The 19,026-nt window shown below is 34.4% G+C and overlaps 1 protein-coding gene and 1 long non-coding RNA gene across 10 annotated transcripts in view; one reads left to right on the plus strand and one right to left on the minus strand.

The window, feature by feature from the left end:
• The window catches only part of LOC123694985 (protein lap4), a 74,427-nt gene that overhangs the window by 25,916 nt on the left and 29,485 nt on the right, over nucleotides 1-19,026 (plus strand). For 6 of the 9 annotated variants that reach the window (XM_045640642.1, XM_045640647.1, XM_045640643.1 and 3 more), the window contains 3 exons: nucleotides 2,944-3,111; nucleotides 3,459-3,590; nucleotides 7,098-7,170. In XM_045640642.1, the coding sequence (XP_045496598.1) occupies nucleotides 2,944-3,111; nucleotides 3,459-3,590; nucleotides 7,098-7,170 (373 nt within the window). Of the gene's footprint in view, nucleotides 1-2,943; nucleotides 3,112-3,458; nucleotides 3,591-7,097; nucleotides 7,171-8,221; nucleotides 8,585-9,678; nucleotides 10,312-19,026 lie in introns of those variants that run through there. The other 3 variants (XM_045640645.1, XM_045640644.1, XM_045640646.1) reach the window with 3 other exon arrangements.
• LOC123694988 lies at nucleotides 682-2,313 on the minus strand. The gene is made up of 2 exons (XR_006751887.1): nucleotides 1,263-2,313; nucleotides 682-1,169 (listed from the first exon to the last, which is right to left on the minus strand). It is a non-coding gene; the product is annotated as an uncharacterized LOC123694988 (long non-coding RNA).

The raw sequence follows: 19,026 nt of genomic DNA on the forward strand, positions 1-19,026 counted from the left end.
CTTTATTTTAAGCCTACATATTTATTTTTTGTCAAATAAAACTACGCAAATGTTTTGTATGTTTTATTTTAACAGCGTATTGTATAACTTAGATAAGTATATGTTTAGATTTAGAACCTTAAACTTGTATGTAACATAGCACAATGTATTATTTCCTTGAACCAAAATTATGTTCGAATTAGAAACTCAACTCCTCATCTCCTGCAGTTTTCCTTAAAAATTTACACAAACATCTCAAGCCATATAGAGAATATTTCTTTCAAAAGAAGCTTACACTGATAGTTATTTTTATATCATTATTGAAATATATCAATGTCAACAGAAAATTTAAGAGTAATTACCAGGGAATTTTAAATGCACTAAATCGCTATCTTTTAACTTTATCTACTATTTCTATAATATGTAATTTTAATCTTAAATCTCCATGATATACATAATGCCTTTGAAAGTCTGTTAATGTAATTTGATACGTTGTGAGGTATGCTTGCTAGTGACAAATATTTATTTACATATGCGTAAGTTATATTTGTTTTACCACTGTACAAAAAGACGAAAACACGACATTCAATCTAAATTCTGCTTTATAAATTCGCAGTCATCAAGCTTTTACTGTCATATGTACTTAACCCTCTAAGTAATGGGAGAGGTAATGAATAACACGAACACAAAATAAATGTTTTATTCAAGTTTTTGTAAAGATTTTATTATATAGTACACATTTGTACGCACCAATTGCGTGCGCGTACGTTGCGCGTGCGTTCATTTTTCGCCGAATAGTATTTGATTTGAAGGTGACGTCTATACAGGATGAGGATGAGGCGACCGATTCGTTCTTCAGCACGCAGATGTTAGGGCTGAGACGGCCTCTAAATGTAGTTCGCAAGCTAGTCACCACGCAGCGGAGGAGTTCGCTGCAGAGGCTATCTCTCTCTATAACTAACCTCGCTGAGGTACACCACGCTGGGTGCATTCACAAAAGTTTTGCCTTTAGTGGAGTTTTTTTAGAAATGTTTGTACAGGTCTTTGTAGCTTTTAGTTTAAAAGCTTTTAAGATTTTGTAATTTTTAAAACGCTTTATTAATTTGAAGTCTGTTTTATGATTTCACTAAAAATATTTTAAAGCCATTTAATTTGATATGTTGTTCAATAATTTACCAATGCTGGTTTCTCTGAAACATAAAAAGTACGATTATAATAATGCATATTTCATTGGAGACAACGTTATGATATCAAATGTGTGGTTCGTTATATTTGAACAGTACACTTTGAGGTCAAATGGATTAAGAGATATCCAATATCGTCGATTTGCAGTCGATACCAAATGACTTTGTGAATGCACTCGTATGCTGTATGCGCTGCCTCCACGATGCATTTAGATTTCAATTTATTAGATTTTGCTACCTAGAGAGATGCTGTAGGATAAAACAAATATTAGTATTGCCTCTTAAATAATTATATTTGAACATATTATAATTTTGCGGATGTTTTACTTAAGCACATGTTTTACAATGCTTTACTCATTTACATTGTAGATATTTAACTCCGTTATCAAATTTTAGATAATTTTATCGCATGCATTTACAACGTTTGTCTTATTCGTGATCATATTACACAATAATGCCGGAATATCAAACATCAAACATTTACATCGATATGGTTCATATTTATAAGATTAATTTACTTACATTAAAAAATTGTAAAAATCTACAAAGTAATGTAACTTTTTTTAAGTTATCGAAAATCAAAATTAATATCTTCGGTATATTAAATTGTAAATAGATTCTCATTTATAAAAATAAAAAAGTAAAAAAGGATACCCAAATCTTCATATAAATCACACAACCATAGAGCGTATCACTACGTGACATTCTAGATATTGCAAGAACACTGTTTGCACTGCACTTATGATGGATAATGTAGATCCCAAGACATCCCAACGTCGCAGCCGTACGAAGGTGGAGTGCTGTGTGATATCATATCCTGTGATTCACGCCTAGTTCTGTTCCACTTGATGAGCTTAATAGGCTAAACGGCAATTATACATTTTTGTGGGCATAAAGGTCACCTTACTAACCGTCATACTTGACCACTATTGAAATATGTATAGTTAACATGCACGTATGCATTTTATTATGTATCAACGAAAAACACTGTAAAATTTAAATACGACTTACTTTAGCAGCGCGCGGGATACAAATACATCTTTGTTAACTTTATGACATTGTGTGTGCGTCATTATCATTTTCACGTATACATTATGTTTACACAAAACTGTGTGCAAATATATTTTCTGTCGTGTTTCAAATAAAAGGAGATATTCATGCGCACATTGCATTTTCTGATTATAATATTGTAATTTGTAGCATTTATTTTTGTATTTTCTAGCTTCATTATAATTTTTAAAACTATTTACATCGGTAAAATGGAAAATGTTTTCTAAACTAAGTATGTAAAAAAAAAAAAAATGATTTGGTTTCTAAACACATACCATTGAATATGAGTATGATATTGAACTCAAATTCTTAGAATCTTCAATACAATAGAATAATTTTTCGCGCTTTGTTGTTTTAATAAGCGTTGCCTCGTTTGCTTTTGTTAGTGGTATGTGTGTAGGAACCATAACGCAGTCATCAAATGAACATTGTAATAACAGATATTTTTACATTATTCATAATTATAGCATGCGCATGTATTTTTTATACTTTAGGTTGTTCTTTAATTACGTATTCAATTTTATAGATTGATTTAATCATATTATTTTAACCTTTATCTTAGTATTTTTAATTACGTAAGGTTGCCACCTGACTAAAACAAGAATTCTTTCAGAACTATTTTCAAACTGAACCTTATTCAACACGCAAAATTAAAAATTACAGGTGGCGACTCCTAAGTGGCCAAGAGCTCAATTTTCAATGTATTTATATCATTTTTAATGTTCAATAGACCCCATTCGTGCGGCAAAACACACCTCACCCGAAGGAGTTGAAGGCGAAAGCCGTGAAACTGTTCACGAGGACACCGGAGGCGCCGGCGCAGACCAACGAAGTTCCGACCACCAATGGGATCGTCGCGTCGCCTGAGCCTGTGCAGACTGTTACGGAGATTATCGAAGTATGTTCATCAGCACATGCAATTTTAAAGAGACTAGCTAAGCAGATAGCTAGTTAAAAAAATAGGTTTTATCATTTATGGTACTCGATAAAGATGTAGCTTTCTCATGGTAAAAAATCTAAAAGTCTTTGAGTTATTTTGTAACCAATTATTATTGTAGTATAAATAATTCCTCTCCATAATTAGTAGTCAGAGAAAAAAAATTGTGGCTTTAAATTGTATTTTCTGCTATTGGAAAATATTTTTTTCTTGGTTCTTATTGTAATTTGTATTGACCCTGGAAAACAACTCTGGTCTTGAGACATAATATTTTAATCAACATAGAAGTTAAATATGTTTTTCAACAGCCACCGCAAATACAGCAAGCGCCAGTGGCACCGGAAGTTACGCAGGAGGAAGATAGCGACAGTGAAACGGCTGACGATAAAGAGTCTTCTGAAGGGGAAAATGACGACAACGACGATTCTGACGAATTGGAGGTACGGCATTTCGTATTTGCTGCATTTGACATTAATTAACCCACATTAAATGAAAATTTTATAGAACTTAGATTGTAGTTGGAAAGGCATTTTATGGTACACTATGGATTGATTACTGACAACCATCTACGGTATTTTAATGGGTAGCATTTAATTGTATTGATCTCCACCAATAGTGCATTTAATTAAGCGAGATAATAACTAACATATTTAACCGCTTCAGAACTAATTTTACTAAGATAGTCGAGGGAAAGTTGGGGCTCTAGGCTAGTTTATTAACGACGAATGGGGTCGGATTTACTTTCTAAATGATAAGTAATAATTAGGTAGACATTTTCTTCGACATCATCTTGCAATTATAATAAATAACATTTTCCTTTGAAAGTTGTCGATTGGATTTGCTTATAGTAATTAGTATTGATCACTGATGCTAAACGTTCTAGGCAATTTCATCATTATTTCAAAAGGATATGTTCCTAAATTAGAAAGGAAATTTAAGATACGCATACGAAGAACGTTGCTGTGTTTGTGTCAAACACATTTAGGTGCGTTATTAGCTGTTTTTTTTTAAATTTTACATTGATCAGTTATTAAGAAAGTTTTTCACAGTCAAAATAATAAAGACTATGTTACATGTTACATGGGCTTTATTTAATTTTATTTATGCATTAATAAAATGTTATAAAATATTTCAATAAAAATTATGTGCTCGCTTACATGAGATTTATGAATTTGGAGGGGACAAATTAGACGTTTCAGAATGTGAATTATGTACTTTACTTTTTAAATCTTAGCATACAATTTTTTTCAAGTTTATTTGTATGAAGAAAGGAAGAATAGGAACTTCAATGAGTTTCTGTTCAATCATTTACGATTTTGAAAATACGATTTACTTAGAAATCCTTTATGTATTTTAAAGCCATTTAATTTTCTTTCTATAAACGACTATTATGTCAAACTGTTGTGCACCCGGCGGCGGCACTCTGCGCGCCGTGTAAATGCGTTCATCATGCGTTTACCCCTTTTACATGGCGTACAAAATGTGTCCCAAAGAATTGTTCCCCTCCGTACACGTGTACCTATTGCTACAATTTACAAAGTAAGAGTAGCAAATGTCATATTCAGTACACGTAATACATGTCGCTTATACTAACCGCGGGGTATGGATGTGTCGCGTGGCGCGGGTTATCGGACCGGGTAGCACCGCCGCGACATCCCGCACCATCCGTAAAACAAAGCGAGTTCCCTTTTAAATCACAAACGTCTGTTCTGTTTCCCTACGTACCCCTGTAGCGGTTTTTGACGTGACAACGTCTTATAATTCGATAGAGCCGGATGCACGCACGAAAAAACATGACTCATGCGGCGTTACCTCGCTCTGAGGCGTTCCATGTGAAGTGCAAGCGAGAGCGCGTTGTCACGTTCTACTATCGTCAGTAAAGCGACTTTACAGACAACCAATTTTTTTCTACAAAGTATGCGTCCCAAACGTCATATTCCGTACACGTATCGCTTACTAACCGCGGGTATGGGTGTGTGGGCACAGCGGGGCGGGCGGCGGGTCGCGTGGCGCGGGGTGTCGGAGCGGGCGGCGGGCCCGGCGGGCCGGCTGCACCGCCGCGACACCCCGCACCATCTGAAGAACAAGCGCGTCAACCAGCTGGACTCGGCGCGCGCGAGGGAGATACTTGCGCAGGTGCTATGTGCATGCTTTGCTTGTTGAGGTCGCTAGCGGTGGTGTGATGTGCTGGTAGACTGGACCCAAAATAGTAATTGACGGAGGTGGAAGGGAAATCTGGATAGTAGAGCACCTCGATGTCTAATTGCGTAGTGGAGGGTAATGCGCGCAATCTCTATTAACAAGAGAGTAAGGCTAACAAAACAAGTAATCTTTCATAGAAAAAAAAAATAGATGAGTTGTAATTGTACTATTCAAGTTGTTAGATAGATAGAGTTAAAACACTGCCAAAAATTTGTCAATGTGGAAATACAAGCATTTTATTTTGAGTAGAATGCATACATTCTACTATAAGTTAAAATTGAACACCACTTCAGGGTCCTATCGGTCTACCAACATATTATTATTACCCCACTGCACATGTACTAACACTGATTGATTTTGCACATTATCTAATAAAAAGTAGAGATTTGTGTATGTTATTAGTGTAACTAGTTATAAAACGTGGTGTTTGTATTTGTTTTATGCACCCTACTTTGAACGGTGTATGGTATTTGATGGAAGTTTAACGAAATCAGTTTTTCTCTTCCAAGTATTTTGTTTAATCGAGAATTAACGAAGAGTAGCATAAGTTCTGATACTATTAGGTTTCGAACAAAAATAAACAAACTTTCTATATAAAAGTTAAGTTCTTTGTAAAAGTAAAAGGTCATTTATGTATCAATGAAAATACCATTTGAATTTATTGCCCATTGTAGCCAGAAAGCCAATAATCGATTTATCAGAGAAGATAAAAAATAATAGCTTGGGTGTGTCGAATTGTTGTTTATATTAAATTCTGTTATTCAGTGAAGAATAAACTTTCTATCGATCAAAGCGTTGCGTTGCATTGAAATTGCATTTTATTAAAAAAAATATCTATTTTGGCCTTTTCTATCTGGGTCAGTATGTTATTTTTTGACAGTAAATTTTCCACCGATTGAAAAAAGAAAATTGCAGCATGTAACGTTCCGTTCTTATAAGTACAGTTAATTACATTGTCGTAGATTGACGCTCACAAAGTAGATTGCAATCGTGGGCTTTTCATCATGATGGCTATCTACTAAACTAACGTATTTCGCTACGTACGCGGACTCGCGAAAGGGTAAAAGCTGTCTTTGAAATTTCTTACTCGTTCGAGAACAGCAAAAACAATAGAGTCGTGAGATCGCTATGCATATGATGGAGTATTGTGTGCGACACCACATGAGAAATTGCTCGTGTTTGTTTTTTAGATGCGCGTTTAAATTTGTGTAAAACAAAAAGAAGTCTTTGTCCAAAAAGTGGGTTAGATTATAGTGGAATAAACAATAAATCTTCCGGTGAATCGTTTCTGTGAGTGCGACTGAAGCGTGGGTAATTGTTGGAATACGGCTGTCACGGGCTGGTGCGCGGGCCCTCAAGCACATCGCTCACGGCAGACGTATACCCTCAGTGACGTTCGCAGAAACAGTCTTGCACACCGTCCGCAACATGCTCCTTTTACGATCGATCGATAAAACTTTCAAATGCAACTTAATTAAAACTTAGTTTAGTAAAATGAGGTGCTTGAAAGCGGCGGGAGGATGGCTAGCCCGGGTGAGATCCGTTAAAAGATAACGCGACATTTAAAACAAGATTTCAATTTAGATTCGGGCAGGTTTTGTTTGGCTTCGTACTGGCTTATTAGTTTTGATCGTGATCATTGTATTCCATCATGTTCACCGGAATTTTCTTGCATGCTGTAGCTTTAAAGTTCATACCTGGAAAGTGTACTGAGGAAAATGTATTAAAATAGTGCATTTTCGCAGGCAATTAAGAAACGGGAACAACCAGAAGAACATAAAACGGACAATGAAGAGGAAGTGGACGATGTACCTGATGGTAAGTGGCTTTTCTTTCTTTCTTTGTAAAACATGAGACGATTCTTGGATTAGAACTTCTAATTTTTATATTTATTTTCACCAAATGTACACATAAATAGCCGTGCGAATTGTTTAATAATGGAAATTTGGATAAATAATTTCCGAAAGCGATTGTGTGGTTTTGTTATTGCCTTATTCACTTTCAATGTTATTAAAGCTCGTATTCTTTATAAAAACAAATAAGCTTGAGAAATCACAGTTACGTTTGATACGTTAACATAGATATAAGATAATACCTATTTATCTAGCAAACGCATTTTGAGATGTATCTCTATTGAATTCTGTTATTGTGTGAAGAAGACCTTTAGCGCGTAGATATGAAAGTATCGCCGTGTATGGTGACATCGGTTGTGCACGATGCGCCGAGATAAATCGTTGCGACACTTCACGCGGTCGTGACCACATTTGTTCTGTGGGATCACGAGGATAAATTAACTTAGTACTTGCCTCTAGATACTGGTACATTTGTGCACGAAACATTAGCTTTTGTAAGCTCTTGATGTTTGTAAATGGAACCGTTTGTGACGGCCGTCCGCGTCGTATTAAGACATGTAGGAAATTGGTTGGAGATTTCGAAATTTAGTCTATATGAAATGCTATTCTCAAAGGTACAGTTTTTAAGAATTGTAGATTAATCGATGTAATTAAATAGTTAATATATTCTCTCGAATGTTTAATTCATTAAAATAAACAATATAACACTTTATAGTGAAATCGATTCCCATAAACAAATAAAATATAAATATCTGTGGAATGCAATCTCATCAATCAATAAATTAAACCTTATCGTAGATATACGGGTAAAAGATAAACGTTTTTTTTATTATTATTTATCAAGGTTGTACTTGTAAAGGACTTTTAGATCTAAAAATATTTGCCATGGATTGAATGAGGCAATGTTTTTCATTCGCAATGTTTTAGGGCATGTAATCAGTAGGTATCGTATCGTTATCAGCTTATCTAGCTCACTACGTGCCATATGCGCTACGTATGGCCAGTGTGTCGTTTACTTTTGCTAAGATCGCGCCGATTTCTGCGCTCATTAAAACGATTTAGTGTCCATTGCGTGTATCAAATAATGCATTAGAAAATTTAACCTTCGTGTGTGCTTCTAGCGACTCGTATGCGTGGGCCGTACGTCCGCGTCTCCATATTGTTTTGGTTGCATTCGCTCAAAAATAGTTCGTTCAGACGCATTCTCGCAATATCGAGTGACACGAATATATGCGAATAATATTTCATAATGTGATTTTAAATGTGATTTATTCAACACATGCGCATAAATACATAATTTGAATTACCAGTTGTTATACTACAATTAAAGTGTTTGTTTCAATAAGAATTATTCTTCGACGTCTATTGTATACACAGGGGTAATGTAGAGATGTATAATAAATAGATCATATGCATACGTAAATGTCGTTTAGTTTGCTCGAAACGTCGATCACTGAAGGCCAAGTGAAGCTATTGTTGTTGTAGTTGGTAAATATTGTCATGTGATTCATGTCTCCGTTGAGCTATACTTGTGTTCTACGGAAGTCGCGATCTGCTCTATTAATTGAATTGTTTGTTTGTAATCCGTTACTTTGCTGCTTTCTCTGTAATGTAAGGAACGCTAGTTTAATTTTTTGATATAGAAGACTGAATCATGTTTTGAGTTTTTGAACGATTTTAATTGAATATCTATATCAGAAAAACATGTCATGAACTAGATACTAATTGAATGTGTGTACTTATTCTTTGTTATGTAAGTAGATAATTAAATTTCACGTAAAGGAAAATATCATGCTAATTTACTATCGTGTATGGAATTGTAACATTTAATTTAATATCATTAACCTGACTAACAATGTTATTGAACTAACATTATCTTATCAGAGCTACACAAGCGATGCAAGTTCGAACAGTGGTCAAGATATCCTTTGCCAAGAAAGTCGTGTGCGAAATTTTTGCATAATTTCAAACTAAACATTACCCAAAGAATCGTATTGCACGACTTTCCCATAATTATTATTGTGAAAGTGTCCTAGAATAAAATCATTTTAATTATTATAGTTACTTAGACGTTGCACAAGTAGAAGCAAGTTATATTTAATTTAATGTACCTCGCAAGAAGCAAGTTAAATTTATTCCAGTAATAACTAACTCAACGTTGGTGCACGTGTTTCATGTTCATGGATCGACATCACGAATTTTCTCCTGTCATATTTGATTGTCTTCCATGTCGGGCCTCCATCTCGCTCGCAAAGAGAATTGACAGTACCTTTGTCTGGCGATTAGATGAGATGTTATGAACGAAGTTTTAACCTCAATTAACTCTGACAAAGCTAAGCTTGTTCTCAGTCTTGTGATCATTTACTTGTACATCATTATTCATTTTGCATAAAGAGCATCGCGGTCATTTACTTTCGTGCTACGATACACTATATTATACTTTGCTTAAACGCTACAATTAATCTGCTAATAGAAAGTGGCTTCAAAGTTGACAGATTCACACGGTAATATTTAAAAGTTCAAACAATTAAATAAGTAACGTTATACACGAGTATAGAAGCTATGAAAGATAAACGTTTGGAAGTGAAATTGAGTGTTAGGAGTGATGGTTCTTTGAGTCGGAATAGTACAAGAAGTAGTACAAGAAGTAATCGCAGCAATTTGAGCAACAGCAGTAGCGGGTTGCCCGTGAGTGAAATATTTGCGACAGACCGTTATGCGCCGCCACAGAATAGAGCTTTTGATATATTAGATAAGTACCGGAGACAGCCGCAAAAGTACGGATATGCGTATCCGGCGCACAGCCTGCAAGCTCTAAACCAGTATGAACAACCGAGAAATAGACATTTCCCGGATAGGAACAGCGCCTATGTCGAATACGCCTTACCGTTGAGAGATCACGGTTCGGAATACCCGCTCCGGGCGGTGTACCCGAGCTATCAGCCGGTGTACAATAACCCTTCTGCTCAAATATACGGCACACTACCACGCAATGGACATTACGTAGAAGATAACAACGCCCAAGCCCCTGCTCATTATACCTTACCGGCTAGATCGGCTCGACGGGTTCGCATAAGTGAACTGCAACCTACTGTACATGGATATGGTACGTTGAATTCTAGTTATGTAGAATTATCGCAATTAAGAGCCCATGATTTTGAAAGTTTAGGCATTTTAGGCGCTGAGACGGCTCGCGCCCGCGTTCCGCAGGAGCCGGCGCGACATGAACTCCGGTGACCTATGGAGACGGGCGAGCACGCCACAGTATAAATAAATCAGTAGTTCGATTTTATTTGCTATCGTAGGAATGTTGTTGATAAATAAATTTACTATTTATCCTATACCATTAAACGAGCAATATTTGCATATTTATATATTTGTTTGTATATATACAGTGTGGAAATTTTCGATGTGCCCTGAAAGGAAAGTACTTGAAATACTAGGGATAGCAAATTTTTCTGAAAGGAAACATTCCTTTTTCAAATTTTATTTTATTATTCAAATCGATAGAACAATATAAAAGATAATTTATTGTTAATTTCTCGTTTCTTATTGTAGCATCAACATCATCTAAACATAAAGAACGCTTCTGGTTTATTGGTCTTTAATTTTATAAATACATTTAAAGTTTAAAATGAAACTCTCGTTCTGGATACATCAATAATTTATTTTCTTCTGAAAATATTGGTAATAATAATTAAAAGTAAAACAAATAAAAAAGGCAAAATAATAATTGAATTTTGTAAATTGAAGTCTTGCACCGCAAACATGTTTAAGGACGTTGTCACATCTTAATATATGTATATCTTAATATCTTAATCCTACTAATATTATAAATGCGAAAGTTTGTATGGATGTATGTTACTCTTTCTTTTTATATGTTTGTTACTCTTTCACGTAAAAACTACTGAACCGATTACAATGAAATTTAGCACACATATAGAGGGTAACTTGGATTAACACATAGCATAGTTTTTATCCCGGAATTCCCACGGGAACGGGAACTGTGCCGGTTTTCCTTTACAAACGCGGGCGAAGCCGCGGGCGGAAATCTAGTACATATAATATCTGCGTTACTCAAATTTAGGTATCTAATAACGTCGCAACGTGGTGCGCGGGAACATCACGCTCACGTAAACATAGCACATTCCATTTTATAGACCATCTTCAAACTTGATATTATATTATTTTTATTGAAATTGATTCTAGAAGATTACTGGGAACTTTAAAAATTCATTTTGTCTTTTTTATTAGTAGGTACGATCCTGATAAGTATGTTAGTGTATTCAACCAACTTAAAAAAGTGTGACTATTTTACAACAATTTGAATAATAATCAATTAATGAATTGTATTATTGTATACAATATCGAAGCTTATTAAGAAATGTATAAAATACTTTTTTATGAATTATTAATTATTATCATACATCATAATATTATGTTACCGGTAATATATTAAACCCTTCTTAGAAAATGTTTGTTATTCCGAGAAACGGTCGGAATGAAATTTCAAATTATAATCGTCACATTACCTATGATATCTTTAAATCTGAACTTTTCCTAAGTAGCAAATGTGGGTGGTTTTTGGGGTAGCGATTAACCAATATGAAGTCAAAACTAAAATCCAAGATGGCGCCGACGAAAATTTTAAATGTTTTCGTCATGGGTGTCATTTTCAAAGAGTTGGAGTAGCTATTAATAAATATGAGGTCAAATCTAAAATCCAAAATGGCGCCGACGAAAATTTGACATCATTTCGTCACGGGTGTCATTTTCATGGTTTTTGGGCTAGATATTAACCAATATGAGGTCAAAATCAAAATCCAAGATGGCGCTGAGGAAAATTCGACATCTTTTCGTGATGAGTGTCTTTTTCATGGTTTTTGGGGTAGCTATTTACCAATGTGAGGTCAAAACTAAAATTCAAGATGGTGTCGACGAAAATTTTACATCTTTACGGCATGAGTGTCATTTTCAAGGTTTTTAAGACAGCTATTTACAAATCCCCAATGTTACCGTGGATAATTAGGTATATTTTTCTTACTCCTTTAAAGTAAACATAAATAAAATAACAAAAACGTTTACAACTACAGTTTTGTAGACAGTCTTAAAAACAATTTTAAAGAACATTGAAATGCATATTTAGTAATGTAATATATATGTTACCGGAAATGTATGAAATCAAGGAATTGTATACAATTCCTAGGAAATGTGTACAATTCCGATACCATTTAGGAAATGTATAAAATATTGTTTAAAAAACTATTTAATGCATGCATATCCTAGGAAATGTATAATCTTCCTAGGAATTGTATACAATTCCTTTATCGTATTTCCTAATACGAATGTGTAAAGTAAATGCTTTCTGTAATAAAACACGTTGTTATTTTTTTTATTATAGCTCTTATTGATACAATCGGGTAACAGTCATACCGTAAAATTGTAATGATATTATGTTCATATTATTATCTTCGATCGTTCGATCTTCGTTGACGGAGCCCCGCTTCGCGGGGCTCCTATGTCTGTGTAGTTTTTTTTTAACAAACCTAACTTAACCTAACCTAACTTTGAGGGCGAATATCTCGGCTATTTTTGATTTTAGAGAAAAGTTGTTCCTATAAAACATGCTTATATAAGCGTAATCTTTACGATAAAACAATAATAAATAGGTGTTATAATGATACCAACTCCATCAAAATTTTTTAAGTCCTGCGCCCCCTTTGCTTTAGTCCAACCCTTGCCTGCGACATATCAATATCTTAAATGTTTTACATTTCCGATAGCTATTTAGGAATTGTATAGATTTCCTAGGAAATGTGTATAAAATAATTTATTTCACACATTTCCTTACAATTTTAGGAATTGCATACATTTCCTAGGAATTGTATACAATGACGGATTACATACATTTCCTGTAACATATATAAAACGTAACTCTGTGGCAATCATGTTAATATTCTAACAAATATATTCGCTTAACTTTTTTTAAAATAAAGTTCATCTAAAACATTAAAACGAAGAGAATAAAATAATAAAGAGCGTGTGTGCCGAGATAACGTGTCAGAAGTGAAACTTCTTTGGCGAGATTTATAGATACCAAAATCACCGCCTTGCTCCATAACATGACAGTTGCAGTATTACCATGACGCGTTCTTGAAATTTTTACTCTCAATGCGTCTAAAGAAGTTTCACTTCAAAAGGCTATTATCTGTGTACAGTTCCACAGAATTTGAATTCTGCTCGAAAAATATGTAAACGGTTGTAAGAAAAATATACCAAATTATCGACGGTTACATTGGGGATTTGTTAATAGCTGTCTCAGAAACCTTGAAAATGACACCCATGCCGAAAACATATAAAATGTCCGTCAGCACCATCTTGGATTCTAGTTTTGACCTCATATTGGTTAATAGCTACACCAAAAACCATGAAAATGACACCCGTGACGAAAAGATGTAAAATTTTTGTCGGCGCCATCTTGGATTTTAGTTTTTACCTCATTTTGGTTAATAGCTACCCCAAAAACAATGAAAATGACACCCGTGACGAAAAGATGTAAAGTTTTCGTCCGCGCCATCTTGGATTATAGTTTTGACCTCATATTGGCTAATAGCTACCCCAAAAACCATGAAAATGACACCCATGACGAAAAGATGTAAAATTTTCATCGGCGCCCTCTTGGATTATAGTTTTGACCTCATATTCGTTAATAGCTACCCCAAAAACCATGAAAATAACACCCATCACGAAAATAAGTCAAATTTTTCGTCGGCGCCATCTTGGATTTTAGTTTTGACCTCATATTCGTTAATAGCTACCCCAAAAACCATGAAAATGACACCCATCACGAAAATAAGTCAAATTTTTCGTCGGCGCCATCTTGGATTTTAGTTTTGACCTCATATTCGTTAATAGCTACCCCAAAAACCATGAAAATGACACCCATCACGAAAAAAAGTCAAATTTTCGTCGGCGCCATCTTGGATTGTTGTTTCATAAAAATAATATTTGTCATACTCATACAGATCAACCAACATCATAATAGTCTTCCTACAGACTAGTACTTCAAAACTTTGCCGCTATTCCTATTCAACAACCCATAAAAAAGAGGGTCTCAGGCAAGGTAATTTTTAAAACATAATTTTAAATCTATACATATTATAATAAATCTGTAGAAGGGTCAATTCTGTACATTGAAAATATTGAAAAAAATTACTAGCAGGGGGTGTTACTGGATCGATACCAAACCCAAATATGTGATTAAAAAAAATTTTGTCTGTCTGTCTGTCTGTCTGTATGTGAAGACAATGAAGACATCACGTGAAAACTACCGGTTCGATTTCGATGAAACTTGGTATAATTATAACATTATTATCCTGGGCGTAAAATAGGATACTTTTGATCCTGGAAAAATACGTAGAAAAAAAATTGTTCTGTAGTAGGTACCGCGAACACACGTTGCGTATTATTATAGACCTAGCCGTATTTGGGTCCAATAGATATTTATAAGATGTCATTGTCCGAGTTACTCAAAATGGAGAAATAAACCATCCACGCAAAGACCGACATCCGCGCGGACAGAGTCGCGGGCGGAAGCTAGTTACAAATAATTGTAATATGAAACTTGTGTTGATTTGAAGAATAAAATAGAAAATTTTATTTTTTTACATTTTTAGTTCTTTCGATTCCCGGCCGAAGAAAATGAATTTTTGAAAATCTTTGAATGCAGGTCTATTTCTTTTTAAAAATAAAGGAATGTTTCGTTTCAGCAAAATTTGCTATCTCCAGTATTTCTAGTACTTTCACCCAGGGCACATCGAAAATTTCCACACTGTATTTACAAACAAATTTACAAACAAATATACATATATAAATATGCAAATATTGCTCGTTTAATAGTATAGATTAAGAAGTTAATTTATTTACACCAACAATAGGTAATAAAATTAAACTACTGATTTATTTATATTGTGGCGTGCTCGCCGTTGTACTTGCCGCTCGGTTCTAATTAAAACGAGCGGCGACTACAACGTGGTCGGGAGCAAAACTAGCACAGGTCCTCCCTCGATGACGTCCGGTTGGACTTTGGTGGCACTGGCGTGGTGCGCGCGAGTCGTAATTTACGTATTATATTTTATATAAAAAAAATAAGGGCTAAATTATATATCTATCCAAAAATTCTTCTGTAAAACCTGATTAGTAAATGAAATGTAAAATTTTCATAAAAATAGCGTTTCCCTAATTCGCATAAAACTGTATCTGCTTTCAAAATCGATGCAACTTCTGATTTTTTTTTTATCGAGTTAAATGTTTAATATTGTGTTTCTATCCAAAAATTCCACTAGATCAAACGTTTATCTGTACTATATATTTTTTTAGGATTTTAAATATGATGATTTCTTTGAAAAAAACATGATTTAGAAACATGAATTTCGTATCAAGGCCCCTTAATGGCTGTGTTAACTGTGTTACATAAGACTGTATGTCTCATATGTTTAATTTCGAAAACAATGTTATTGAATCGCGTTATTTATTACTTATAAGTTCTTTTTCTAAATTCAAATTAAATTGCACGATAAAATTCAAATATGACTACTTAATAAATTTCCATTGTTAAATAGACCTACAAATTCCAGTAGGATATCTTTGAAAGCGTTTAAGATATCAAGAATTTACTTCGAGGAGAAATTGGCCTTAGAAAGCTGCTTTGAATAGAAACTAATCTTGTCATCGACCTAAAGCTTTACCATATCTCATGAATTTATATAAAGATGCCATTTATAAAATCATAATAATGGATAGATAGAAGATAGCCTTTGACTTTTGCAAAGAATAACATAAATGGCGATTGCATTCCAAAATATGTTATTGTTTATCGAACTTCCTTGACAAGTAGAAGAAGAAAGAGCTCTCCTATTAGAGATTTTTTGTCTTTTCGCTGTAGTGTTAATAGCTCGCATTATGTATGTTACTTATCGCACATCACTTGATATTTAAATATCATATATAATTTTATATCAATGACGTCATAGCGAATCAGATGCACGATTCTGTTTGGTAGATAGATATTTCTGCGTGTTTGCATATATAGGACGAGATGAACCCTCTAGGGACGGACAACAATAGCAACAGGGCTCCCCGAGGCAGTGGTGCGCTCTAATGAGCCACAACAGGTGCAAACCGCCTTCGTCCCACAGTTCTTTATGAGCTTCTTTATGATACACTCATACACTTTCATTGCGTTCTTTGAGTGATATTTTTTTAATGAGTTTCATAAACATGGCCGTCACTAAGTCAGCTGTTCGCGGTATCATGTGTTCGCTTATGGAATTCACATTCAAAGCAAGTAAGAATTTGCCATTTGCAAAAAGCACTATTTTCTAAACAATCAAATCGATCTAATTTAAAACATGTTCCTAATAAATAAATTGCCGTTATACTTTTGTAGCCCTCGATTATTCTATATCAACATTTTGGTATGTGCATAGAGCATACCGGTTTTCGAAGGTCGATGGCAAAATAACATCATTTGTATTTTTGTTTGTGACGCCTACAGCTCTGTCACTTCCAACCATACATTGAACTTGCGTTGAACTTTTAAGTTTATTCACAAGAAAGGCTTCAACTACTTCGATATACACATAATTATACAATTATGGCACTCGCTTAACTAAATTGTGTTTATCTGTGTTCTAGATCGATCGGAACAGTATTGTTGCATAACATTTAATCTGTAACAACTTCCGTATAAGAAAAACTAAACTTAATCTTTTCCGTTCTAAAATATTATTATGTCGTTACTAACCTTATCAGATAGAAAGTACGGTAACTGTAGGTGGTCTTAGCGAGCTGCATGATTTACAAACATAAACAGAAATATGGATAATACAAATATTAAATTTGAAATTTGTACATTCAACTTTGTAACTTGTAACCCTAACGGTTCGTATTCGAAATTTTGTTCTGATGTTAAAGATCGACAAATAGCGGATATTATGCATTGTTCGGCCGAGCTTTTGAACGTGATCTCTTGCTATCTTGAATAACAATCGCATTGATAGCGATGCGACCGTTTAACCTATGCGGCGCTGAAAGTTGGTAACTGGCGTGGATGAATTTTATATCGTTTGATATTTGCATGTTCATGAACCTATAGAAGTTCAGACCGCCACCGCCGTTGGTGAACTTAGCTCGAAATAACGTTACCTCCCGATTTAATTTCAACTCAGGTTCATATTGCCTTCGGCTCTTTAAAGGTCGAACACGTAATGTCTCGTGAGGCTAAATGATTCCTTGCTATTATCTTAGTCGATGTGAATGCTATTGGAATATAATAACAGACTACAGAATTTAAATTTCTACACGCATTGCAATTTTTTATTTAATGGTATGTGAAAACTTTTACTAGGTAACCATTTTTGTATACGATTCTTGAAACAACTAATACTCAGTTGCATTAATCTACATAATATTACATTTAAACGATATGCTTTTTTAAAAAGATGTCTTACAAACACACCTTAAATTCTTATTCAAACTACATGGCATTTGGCATTTGGCATGCTCTTTCAAACGCTCTAATACTCGACTTATTAGTCGAGTGATATTAGTCTATTGAGTACGTGACAAAAATGTTTCCATTAACCATATAAGTACCTCGTCAATCATGTGACAGCATAGCAAATTACTAGATACATATTACTTTCCAAGTCATATGTTAATGTCAGAGATCGTAAATTGGGCTATATTCTGACGCATAAAAACTAAAAAAGCCTTTCGCTACAAAGTAATTACTGTAATATAACAATCTCGGACATTCCTAGTGCTTTACTAGATTGTTATGTTTGAAATAAAAACATCCGGTTTATTTTGTGGTTGTTTGAAATATTCTAACAATACTAATATGTTGTTTTAGAGATATTTTAGCAAATCATATTACTTATTATGTTAGGTCAATGTAGTTTACCACACGTGTATTTACTAATTTCTATATTATCCAAATAAGATTTAATCTTGTAACTAGTAATTACCCAACAACAAAAAATGTATTTATTGAAAATATCATTGGCCAAGTTATTTATAAAATATCTGGGTATTATGTTTATCTCCTGTAATATTTATCGTTTCGCATCGGTATGTTATCTGAAACTAATCTGAATACGTATTCACCGTCCACCTTTTGTGTCTGAATGTACCTTTCTCTATTTCATTCCATCCGTAGGTATATAAATCAATCTTGTGGTAACTGTGCCCTAGAGTTTCTCCCATTGCTCGGGCCCACTGCGGACCGGTAGCCAAACCGCATACGTTGTGAATAATCAAAGTGCGGACGCTGTGGGGTTAATGCGGTTAACACCCGCGCCTCGCTCGGATCTCGAAAGCGAACCTGTGAAATGAATTATTGAAGCGCAACCATTATCTGATACCCTGTAGTTAAACCGTGTAAATTGCACTATAATTCCATTGTAGATGAACGATAACCGCGTCATTTTGTACTAGACTTGGCGGGAATTCCACTGTATTGTTTTTATGTTTTTTTCATTGCGTCAATTTTCTTTGTTAGATATTTGTTAGATTCACTATAGATATATTTGGCTACTTTTTATTTAGATAATAGCGAAGCTGTTTGCTTAAACCAGTAATTGAACTATCGAAGAAAAACAATTGTTTTTAGTAAATAACAATACAGCTGAATAAATACTTTCTTTACAATGCAACACAATAGAGCCCTCAAAGCCTCACATACGTGTAACTTTTTACTACCTTATGATGGTGCAATAAATTTAAGATACGGTACACGAATACAGGATATCAGTTTCAC

The sequence above is a fragment of the Colias croceus genome, chromosome 10 (genome assembly GCF_905220415.1).
Source record: "Colias croceus chromosome 10, ilColCroc2.1".
NCBI lineage: Eukaryota > Metazoa > Arthropoda > Insecta > Lepidoptera > Pieridae > Colias > Colias croceus.